Source organism: Aulonocara stuartgranti, assembly GCF_965226115.1.
Source record: "Aulonocara stuartgranti genome assembly, chromosome: 20".
NCBI lineage: Eukaryota > Metazoa > Chordata > Actinopteri > Cichliformes > Cichlidae > Aulonocara > Aulonocara stuartgranti.
Genome location: NC_138956.1, coordinates 17,715,023 through 17,726,581, shown reverse-complemented (window position 1 = coordinate 17,726,581; position 11,559 = coordinate 17,715,023). Strand labels below are relative to the sequence as shown.

Sequence of the window (11,559 nt, the reverse complement as noted above, 5' to 3'; positions counted from 1 at the left end):
GCAGCTTAATTTGTTCCCACATCTTTTCAAAGATAACAGCTTTAAAAAGGTAAAATAGTATTTCTCCACCAACAAGGTGGTCCCCAAAGACCTATTAACACAAAACATGATATGTGTCCATAACAAAATGATACTGGACAAGCGGAGGACAAAAGAAGCACGAGGTCTAAAAAAAAAACAACCTACCTAGTACCTACACTAGATAACCATTTTCTGAAAGTCATGTCCTAAAGAGATGGGGAAAGCAAAGACCTCACACAGGACCTGAGAGATGAATCTGGCCTTTCAGTTAATCCATGTACCAGTCACTGAAGGAAGGGAAATGGGTGGGAAGAGAAGGCTGAGAAATGCCAAACCACACATTAGCTGGACTGAAAAGCAGTGATAACAAGTCTTGTGGGGTGATAAATCCAAATATGAAAGTTTTGGTTCAAATAACTGTCATTAAATGTATGGAGAAGGTCCATTAGTACTGCATCCAAGTAAGGTACTGACTTGACTTTTAACCTACTGACCTACAGATGTTGGAACACAGCAACTACCAAAGCGACTGTAATTCAGTAATAATTAGTAAGACGGTGACAGGCCAATCAGAGCGAAGACATGCTTAGGTGGGCGGGAAAACAAACAAACACACAAACAAACACTGAGCAGCATCGAGACTCAGTTGGATGAAGCTGTTTTCCTCTCGCTGCCGTTCACATTTGCGCTCTCCGTCGGTTTCCACCCGCGTCTGGCCTGTTCCACTTCCACAGCCCACACTGCTGAAAGTAGGCCATCCCCCTCTGGCCGTTACTCTGCGTGTGTTACGTCTGACGTCAGAGCGTCAGCTGGCCGAATGTTTACATCCAGCAGTGATGTGTTTCTGACTGGATCCCCCACCAACAAAAGGCTGAGCACAAGGAAAAGCGCAGAGACAGAGAATATCAGGCGGCGTTAATAAGAGGTACACGCTTCAGCTGGGCCGTGTTGTGTGTGGAGGCGCGCTGTGTGGCTGCAGACCAGCAGCAGCTCGCTGGGCTCCTCTCGATTTTCCTGATCTTCCACCGACGATAAGAATGCAGTTGTGTTTCTGCTTGTGTTGACCTTGTCGTTCCATGGAGGTTTGTTACGAATGCATTGTGCTGTTGTTATCCTTTAGGCTGGGTGATTATTGGCTCAACCGAGCTCCATTTATTTATTTATTTATTTCGAAACTCGATCACCTGAGTGGCGCAAATGGCACCGCAGCACAGCAGCGTGCAGACGGGTATGCTGGAGTTGGAAGTCCCGGCCGGAGCCGGACTTTAGACTCGACGTGAAAAGCGTTTTTAGAAAGGAAAGGGCGTGTTAGCTGATCACTAAATCAGGAAATAAATAGCCAAGTTCAGTTGGCACTGTTTGGCATGAAGCGTGTACCCTACTAGCCTACTAAACCACTTAGATACTAAATTACGAAAATGACCGGCAGCGCCCTGCTGTGGCCATTTGTGTCCACAGCCCAAAACAAAACAAAGTAAATCAAAAAAGAAGAAGAAGAAAAAGGCGGGTGATCATACTCACGGGGGCATAGATTCCCATTGTATGCCAAAAGATAAAATAAAATAAAAAACATAACGAGGCAAAAACCTTGTTCTTCTCCTCCCAAGAATTCATGTTCCTTTAGGGCTTCACCACCTGACACTTTTTTTAAACGAAGACAGTACATCCTCTGTTATTTAAATGCACTCAGCCCTTTCTTCTTTTATAGCCTAACGAGGGTGTCCAACATTTCGCAGACAGTGCACCCTGCAGTGATCTCTGTCCTTTGGCACTGCCCTATGGTGTTTTTAACAGAGTTGGTCACATCCTAGTCACATTCTGCTGCTAAAAGCCACACCTAACCCTCTTACTGCAGTTTGATCATGTAATTGGTGCTGAAAGTCTCCCTGGGAAGCGTTCACTACTAAGATAAGATAAGATAACCTTTATTAGTCCCACGTGTGGGAAATTTGTTTTGTTACAGCAGTGGACAGTATAAAAGTTACACAGAAAAATTAGAAAAAAAATAAACACCGGAATAAGATATCAATAAGATACTGTGTGCCATTAAATTTATCCAGGAGTTGATCCAGATGCATCCTGTTGAAGTGAGAACAAAGGAAAAATTTGAATACTACTCTGCTGCAATGCTTCAGTTCTTTTTAAAAATTTATATAGCACCAAATCACAACAGCAATTGATGGCTGTAAGGGTACTGTTCACGTGCTAATTAGTGCTGACAAGACTAGTAATTTGGTAGAATTCCACTCTGCTCCTTACAACAAGTCATATTATTTGTAATATAATTCCATTAAAAATGCTCCAAAAGGAAACAGCAGTAGCAAGATGAAAAGGTCCAGTTCAGTGGCCTGAATCAACAGAGGTGAGTCTTAGTAGACCGCTAGAGGCCATGGCTGCCAGTGTAACAATCCTTAAGAAAAAACATAGACTATGTATCAAAGTGACTATTTTAACATGTGAGTCTGTGGATATTGATTGACTTTTAAAGTTAACCTTAAGAGGACATTAGAAGACCTGGACATTTTGGCACTTCTGTGTTTGCTCACTTTCAGCCATACAGGTTGATAATCACCTTCTATTCACTTCATCCATTTGAGGTTAAGAAAATGAAAAAAAGATCAAATATAATACAATGTATTCTGCCTCTTTGTTGAGCCAAAGCTTGATGGCGTTTGTCTACATGTAAATGAAAGTAAATGGTTCTGAAAGTAAGTTTAAAGCTGCCAGAATACTGTTGAAATGTGCAGGGCAAGGAGCAGTACTTAATTTGCTTAATAATTTAATCAGATATGTTGTTCAGCTTCAGTTTAACTTCAGTTTTTTTAGTTTAAGATAGCCTGCTAACCTGTTTAACTTTATGTGTCTGTTACAGATTAGTTTTGGAACCCACTGGCATATTTTCTTATTTCTTGTTGTTTTTGACACTGTTTGTTTTGCACACAAACCAGAACAAAACTCTAAGATATTTAATGTTTTAAGGAAAACAGCCTATCCTTTCACTGTAGAATCTTGTCCTAATGCCTTTTATTTGTTTCAGATTTTTTTTCCCCACAGGGTTGTGAAATTGACACTAAAAGAACAAAGACAGTGTCATTTGGAAACCTTTAAAGTGTGCAAACTTCTGGTGTGAGAGGGCACCAACCTAGAAGTCCTCCTTTAATGAATGAACTTAAAAAACACTGAAAGACTTAAAAAACAAACAAACAACAACAGCATGAACAGCTACTGGAACTGTGTCTCAAAGTGAAACCGTGCCTTATGCTTTTGTCATCTGGTCTTCAGTCAGGATGGGTGGAGCTGTGAGTGCCGGTGAGGACAACGATGACTTGATTGACAACCTTAAGGAGGCTTACTACATCCGCTCAGACCTGGTGGAGCGAGCTTTCCGAGCTATCGACCGTGCAGACTATTACCTGGATGAATACCGGGATAACGCATATAAGGTCAGCACAGTGAAAGTGTGTGGAATCAGCCCACAGGGGTCTAAGCTGGTAAATGGACTATATGCTGTTGTTGCATTTAGGATCTGGCATGGCGGCACGGAAACATCCACCTATCTGCTCCGTGTATTTACTCGGAAGTGATGGAGGCTTTGGATCTCCACCCTGGACTCTCCTTTCTCAACCTTGGCAGTGGGACGGGCTACCTCAGCACCATGGTCGGCCTCATTCTGGGTATGCAGCTCCTTACTTTTTCAGCATATATTCTTTGGTTATTATTTAAAGGACACCAAATTAGCTATTAGCAGTTAATGCTTTTAGCGTACCCAAACAATGACAGCTGTCACTGGATTACTTTACTCAGCAATATTTTTGATGTAAAAAGAAGCATCATTTTCCTGTGCTGTCTGTGAAATTCTTTATTCACAGTAGAGATGGATAATGGTGTTTTCTTAGTTGTCTAAAATATCTGCATGTTCACAAAAACAGTTAATAATAACAATGGTTGTTTCAAGGCTTTTCATATTATAAGATAAAGACCCTACAACATTTTTACAGTTTTTGCCCACTGCTTGAACACATTTTGCAAAACTCCGCTCTCTGTGCCAAAACTGTACACACAAGTACACATGACACAACACTGGGAAATATACCATTCACATCTGTGCCAAATTGAAACTCTACTCCCAAAACCTAAACTCTGCTGTCAAAACCTAACATTCCTTTGTCAAAATGTAACTCAAAATGACAAAATGACACATACTTGCATCATATGCAAACACTGACAGATCAGGGGGAACACACTAGTCTTCTTTATATAAAACACTGCAGTCCTTGATTTCCATTGTTTATTCAGAAGGCACATTTACAGGACACACATTTTCAAACAACCAAAAACGCAAATAGACCTACTCAATATTGTACATTGCAGTACCATGAATTCAGATAAAGCAAAAAAAACAACAACAACAACACAATAATACTGCAATAGAAAAAACACTATACTGTAAACACAAAAAACCATGACAATTGTGCATAAGTGGGCTCATGGATCCCGCCGTCTGTTGGGGTCTGGCCACAGGACCTCATCAACATCGCAAGCAACGTCCTCTCCCGCTAGGCACCGGGGAAAATATCCTCTTGCATGTCGAAACCATCCATGGATTGCTGTCACCTGAATGTCGCCGCAGGCCTGTTCCATTGCCTGCAGAAGAGGCATGCGGGCATGTGGTTGGCGGTCATATACTCGCCATCTCCAAGCCGAAAAAAATTCCTCTATAGGGTTCAAAAATGTTGAGTAAGGGGGCAAGTATACCACTTCAAATTGATTGTGGTTGGAGAACCAGGCCTGGACCAGAGCAGCCCGATGGAAACTGACATTATCCCATATCACCACAAACCTGGGCTGATCTGGTCTGTTCTGTACAACTATATCATGGAGAGCATCTAGAAATGTGAGTATGTGTTGGCTATTGTATGGACCTAGTATTGCATGATGGTGCAGAAGCCCTCGAAGGCATATGGCGGCACATAATGTGATGTTTCCCCCGCGCTGCCCTGGGACGTGCACAATTGCCCTTTGGCCAATTACATTACGACCCCGTCGTCTTGTTTTGCTCAGGTCGAATCCAGCTTCATCAATGAAAATGTATTCATGAGGCTGTGCAGCTCCATCCATGGCCAAGATTCTCTGGAAAAAAGGGGAACATATCACTGTACTACAGTGCTACACATACAGCACCCTCACCCCATCACACAGGTACCTGTGTAGCTCTCAGAATAGATCCATGTGGTACTGATATGGTACATATTCAGCTGCTACTGGACTTCACCAATACTCTATTGTAAATGTAAGGGACAGTTACACGTACCCGTACATATTCAGCTCGAAGTCCTTTGACCCTGTCACTGTTCCTCTCGAATGGGACTCTGTAGAGCTGCTTCATGGTGATGCTGTGTTTACCCAAGATGCGTCTGATGGTGGTGATGCTCACATGGTCTATGTTGCTGAACACTCGCCTGTCTGCAAGTATTTTCCGTCGTAGCTGGTGGAGACGGATGGCATTGTCTGCCCTCACTAGGTCCACAACAGCAAGTTCCTGCCGTTGTGTGAACAGGCGTTGGCGTCCTCCCCCAGAAGGTCTTCGAGTCATTCTGGAGAAATACAACCACATATTGTCATCGGTTTGCTTATTTTTCTTACAGTACTTTACTGTATGTACTGTGTCATCCACTGTACAACACTACTTCAATATAAGGAATCAGCCACTTTGGCTGCAAAAGGAGCATTAGCACCCCGTACACTTGATATGGTAATGTGATATACTGTAGAATAGTGCTATAAAACCATCTGAGTAGAGCAGAAGGTATGGAGGTGAAGACATACCTGTTTTCTAGTCGGAATGTTCGTATTACAGATGCCACTGTGAAGCGGCTTAGATGTGGGTGGACTCTCTGCCCAGCTTCCCTCATAGTCAGGCCGTGGTTGATGACATGGTCCACCAAAGTTGCTCTTATATCATCAGAAATATGGGTCCGTGCATGGCCTCTTTGACCTCCTCCTCCTCTTCCTCTTGCTCTCCCTCCATCCATGCTTGCAAAGTTCTTGAAATAGCTAAACTGAGGGCTTTTTGTGGTTGGCTAATTGGTGTTCAGTTTTGCAAGTAAGTGCCTTCAGGTGTATATTTGAGTGGTTGCAATTACCCGATGTGTTTTGTATTTTGGATACATGTGTTTTCCAAATGGCACCCTGAAATTTAATTTTTGAACGAAGTGTCTTATGTATGAAATAGAGTGTACTATGCAGGACCATGTGTGTTGCATAAAGGAGTAAGTGTGTTGCATAATTGCAACCAGAGTGCAAAGCAGCACTTTTGTTTAAGGTATGGGTACATGTGTTTGAGGTATGGTAACAAAAGCTTCAAGTTGTGTTACTTTAGTCTAAGCATGGGTTTATAGTGTTCAAGCAACGAGCAAAAACTGTAATACAAAGACACCTTTGGCAGAACCAGGCTCAGGCAGGAGCAACCACTGAACGGTTGGAGAGTGAGTGTTAAAATAGAAGAAAGGGAGAAGGAACAAAAAGGCTACGGAAATTTGGTTTGATGAAAAACTTTGTGTTGATTTAATTTCTTGATTTATCATTGATTTCTTTTCAAACTGTTATATAACTTATTTATCAATGCTATTTATTTTCTTGGTTAAGGATTTGATTATTCCTATGGGGTAAAGGATAGGATAATTATAAGCCACAAGGCTTCAGCCTATTTCTTTTTCGGTTACTGTATGATTGAGTACTTTTATGTAAAATGATAATCTATGTTGTTGTTGTTGACCGAAATAAAAATTTCACTTCTTTCACTTCACTTCAAAAGGACAAAATGAATCCAGTACACTGAAGATGTTAACACTGAAGATACTCTGATATTCCTTTAGTGGTTGGATGTTTTACTGATAGTGATTTTGTGGACTGGTCTGCTTCTGAATGTGAGTAAGATCAAAGAACCGGTGGTCAACTTCAGAAGAAAAAGGACAAATGCAGGCATAGGTGTGTACGTGTGTCTATCCTGGGACAAGATCTGGATGTGGTGGAGGAGTACAAGTAGCAGCACAGCCACGTCAACAGCTTGAACACCAACACAGATGATGTGTACAAAAGGGGATGAGCAAGCTCTATTTCCCAGGAAAGCTGAGCTCCTTCAGTGCATGCTGGAAAATGATGAAGCTTTTCCAGCTGTGGTACACTGCAATCAGGAAGGATGGCTTTGTGATTGGCTGCAAACTGAACACTTTTGAAGGCCACCAGAGAGTCTAGGAGATCATCTAATTATTGGGGTTCTCTATGTTATTGTAGGGTCTTTAACCTACAATATAAAGCACCTTGAGACACCTGTTGTTGTGATTTAAAGATATATAAATAAAATTGAATTGAATTAAATATTCATAAGGTTGATTAGACACTGTGCTGTGCTGACTGTTACAGGTCCCTTTGGAGTGAATCACGGCATAGAGTTACACGCAGATGTGATAGAGTACGCCTACCAGAAGCTCGACTCCTTCATTAAAACCAGCGACAGTTTTGACAAGTAGGTTTCTTGACTTGTCAGCAGCATTTTTTTAATCTCCTCCGTGGCTTGTTGTGCATTGCTGCTCTCTCACTTCAGATTTGAGTTCTGTGAGCCATCCTTTGTGGTGGGAAACTGCTTGGAGATCCCTCCAGAGAGCCGTCAGTATGACAGGGTGTACTGCGGGGCCGGCGTGCAGAAAGAGCATGAGGATTATATGAAGAACCTGCTCAAGGTGGGGGGCATCCTGGTGATGCCTCTTGAGGAAAAGGTTTGTGGTCTGTCTGAGTCTCCATGGTATTTTATGTTACTTTTTAAAATATAAGTGTAACTGGAAATATTCAAGAGATAATCTCTATAAATAAATATCTGCATGTAGTAATGTCACCCTCGCTTTTGGAGCTACAGTAGTGATTACAGGAGCTGCAGTTTTTGGCACACAAACTGATAGTATGAACTCTTCATGTTACTGAATTCAATCAGATGAAAAAAAAAATCATTTATACACACAAACGTATTAAAGGACTACCCTTCTGTTTTATGCAGTTGACCAAGATCACTCGAACGGGACTGAACAGCTGGGAGACCAAAAAGATCATCTCTGTGTCCTTCGCCCCTCTGGTGCTGCCCAAACACAGCACCAACAGCAAACCCAAGACTGTTCCACTACGTGAGTGTCATTTGTCCTTCTTTCATTTCTCGCCATTTTCATTTCCCTGATGTTGACTTGCCATTCTCAACATTTCAGCCAAGTTTGAGGTGCGATCGTTACAGGAACTGGCCCGTATCTGCATCCGCCACACCCTCAGGGTGACCACGGATGGAGGAGACAGCCACTCCCGTGGCCGAGGCTCCTCGTTCAGCGTTGGCCGGGGCCTGGCGGTGGCAGGGCTTCATAAGTATGGGCCTCGTTTCAAACGCAGGAGGGTCCACCGGCGGCACTGCAACGCCCTCGTCCTGGCCACCCGCCAGGTCGTAGCCAGCAGTGGGATTGGTCCTGCTTCCTTGGACAACAACAACAACCAGGGGGCACGAGGAGCGGAGGAAGAGGAGGAGGCAGGAGAGAGGGAAGTGAGGCAGCAGATGAGAGGGGGCAGGAGGGTGGGGAGGGGATCTGGAGGCAGGGCAGTCGTGGTGGAGGAGGAGGAGACGGTGGAGGAGGAGGATGAAGAGGAGGAGCAGGAAGAGGAAGAAGAGAAGGAGACGGGCGAGCTGCTCCGACCCCAGCCCGCTGTGAATGTCCTGAGAGAAAGGATCCTGGGCCTGCCGCTACCCGAGCCTCTGAAGATGTACCTGCTGTACTACAGAGAGAAATGAGCTGCAGCCAGGTCCCGAGTCAGAGTCCAGAGCTGGAATCTTGCAGGGGCTAAAGCCTCTGTTCCAATCCCACCACCTCCTGTACAGGCAGGACGATACACCTTACTGACCCCAAGCTCTGCCACGGGTCTGTTTCTCTCTTTTACCTGCCCTCATAGTCGCCATCATCCATCCTGTTTCTGCCCCCTCTTTTTCCCGCTGCTCTTTACTCGAGTCATTTTCTGGTGCTGTGAAAAGTCAGCTCCGTACGTCCAGGGGAGGGGGAGGGAGGGTTTTCCATTTGTAAACTTTGGACCTCCTTTGGGGTGCAAAAAGACAGAAATTGGTATAAAATAAACCATTTATGAATTAGCTCTGCAGCTCTAATATTAGAAACAGCAGTTTAACAGTCCACTGTTGCCTGAGTACATAGCTTGTACAGGGGCATCTTAGTGGCACTCAGAGAAGATACAGTCACAGGGTAAACAAGACAACCCAAGATCAAAGACTGTAGCAGAGGGATCGGTTTAGCCACAGCCTGGAACTGATTACAGCTGGAGAGTACAGAATGATGGAGTGGAAGCCAGTTTGTCCACAAGCAGCTGTTATCACTGGGATGATGTCATTTTACTAAAGAAGATTCAGATTAAAGGGTATGAGAACTAAATAGATTTTCTTTGGTGATGTTATAGCTATAGCAGACAACCGCAAGATAGCGTGGCAGGTTTCTTCCACAGATTTCTAAATAAAATGGGAGCTGTGCCTTTAGCCCCCAGTCCATGATGTAATTTAAGCCCTTAAAGGATAATTGTGGTTTATTTGTTTCTGTTGTGTCTCGACACTAACAGAGATGCTCTAAGAGCCATTTCACTTGCTGTTAATCCCAGTGTAGAGAGAGTAGGCTGCTGCAGAGGATGCTGGTCAGCTACTAGCTTTTTTTACACCTGCCTCTAGAATAAAAACACAACACTGATAATATGTCAGGCTGGAAATCAAATTGTACTCGTCTTTTTTTTCTGTTTTTTTTTTTATTTTTAAACAAGGAAACTGGTTCTAGTCTCCTGCTAATACATGCTAATTGGTCAGCTGAGCATTTCTGCCATGCTTCCTTGATGGATTCAAATGTTTACAAATGATAAGTACATACTAGAAGTCTGGGCTAGCATACAGCTGCCTGTGTTGGCACAACTTTAAGTCAAATCAAAGTCTGAGCCCTCGCTTAATTTTTCAGCCTGAGAGGTTGCTGCTTTGAGGAACCCACAGAACTACAATAACCAGGGGAGCACAGCAAATTTAAATAAAACCAGAATTACCCTTTAAATTATCTTATTTTTAAGGCTGACGCTCGGTCATCTTTTCCCTGTGTTTTAAGAGCCTAGTTGACGATCTACTGGGCTGAGTTTTCCTTTATTTTTTTTTTCTTCTTTCTTTCTTTCCTATGCATAGGTTTCATCATACATTTGTCTTTGTCTCCTTGGAGATGAAGCTGACTTTAAGCCTCACATTTGCATCCAAAGGGCAGTCTCACTGTTTTTCTCTGCATCCCATTAACCAAAAGAGAATGACCATAAAATATACTAATATTCCATTTTACATAAAAAAACAGCATGATAAAAACACACAAGTAATTATTCTGATGACTGGGTGTGTGCTGTCATGTTCCTTGTAATATTTAGGTTTTTGTGAATGAAATCACTTTTTGAGACTTGAAGTGGTGTGTATGTATGAAACTGGTGTACTTTTTGTTTTGTGAATCATAAGAAAAAGCAACTTTAAACAGGTACTTTAAAATAGAAGATACTTCTTTAATTACCATTTTCCCCACTGTGGACTCTAGTTTGATGGGCATTATTCCTTTGTACTTTACACCTTCTTCTGTGCCAAACTTTAGTTGCATGGACTCAAATCTGGAGTGGGACCAGCAGATCAACAGCAAGTCACTCATCACAAGAAAAATACATTTCTAAAACTACACCACTTCCACTGTTTGGTACGTAAAAATCATCTAAAGCCTTAGATTATTTTTTTTCCATTTGAAGGTTGTTTGCATTCGAAGAATCGGTTTTGAAGCACAAGGCAATGCAGAAGGCACTCTGCATCAGTAATACAGTGTATCAGATAAATCATGGATGTGACCACAATAACGGGAATCAGAGAAAATAGTTCCAAGTGTAACGTCACGCTTCACTGTGATTTCTTTTTTTCTACTGCTTGATCTACTTTCAAGTACTGTATGTGCACCATTCCTTTATTCAATACAAATACCATTCTGCTGTGCTGTTGTGCTCCTCTGCTGAATGTATACGATCACACACTTTTTTTTTCTCCTTTTCCTAAAGATCACAGTTTGGTGAGACTGACTTGCTTGTTTTTCTGAGTTGAGCTGTAATATTGACCTGCAGATAATAAAGTTCATTATATAAAAGTTGACAGTTTCTTGTGGTTTTGTCAGGTGAGTATTGAGCTTATTTTTCTCTTAGAGAAAAAATGTGAAATATGACAATAATCCCAGAGATAACAGGTTTGCAAATATATGAATTTATATAATATATAATTTAAAGGCGACATGCTAATTTATTGGGGGATTCCACCAGAGCAGGTCCAAAAAAACCTGTTTTACAATCTGGGGAAAACAGGTCACAGCTTTTAATTTAGGGCTTTTCAGTCCCTTTGCTACAGAATTAGAAACCTAAGCACCTATCCATTCAGTCTGCCTTTACAAACACTGAAAGAGTGGG

At 42.4% G+C, this 11,559-nt stretch overlaps 2 protein-coding genes across 3 annotated transcripts; one reads left to right on the top strand and one right to left on the bottom strand.

Annotated features, from left to right (window-relative positions):
• Positions 1–617: 617 nt before the first annotated feature.
• Positions 618–11,249, top strand: pcmtd2b (protein-L-isoaspartate (D-aspartate) O-methyltransferase domain containing 2b). 2 transcript variants are annotated; one of them, XM_082519392.1, is made up of 7 exons: positions 618–946; positions 3,304–3,464; positions 3,545–3,695; positions 7,444–7,546; positions 7,625–7,796; positions 8,072–8,195; positions 8,274–11,249. In XM_082519392.1, exons 2-7 carry the CDS (start codon positions 3,309–3,311, stop codon positions 8,840–8,842), a joined length of 1,275 nt encoding a protein of 424 aa, XP_082375518.1. In that variant the 5' UTR covers positions 618–946; positions 3,304–3,308; the 3' UTR covers positions 8,843–11,249. The 2 variants fall into 2 exon arrangements, with proteins under 2 accessions (XP_082375518.1, XP_082375519.1); XM_082519393.1 differs by lacking the exon at positions 618–946 and adding an exon at positions 960–1,103.
• On the bottom strand, positions 4,224–6,448 carry LOC309697473 (uncharacterized protein). The gene is made up of 3 exons (XM_082519394.1): positions 5,848–6,448; positions 5,333–5,615; positions 4,224–5,151 (listed from the first exon to the last, which is right to left on the bottom strand). Exons 1-3 carry the CDS (start codon positions 6,051–6,053, stop codon positions 4,507–4,509), a joined length of 1,134 nt encoding a protein of 377 aa, XP_082375520.1. The 5' UTR covers positions 6,054–6,448; the 3' UTR covers positions 4,224–4,506.
• Positions 11,250–11,559: the final 310 nt, after the last annotated feature.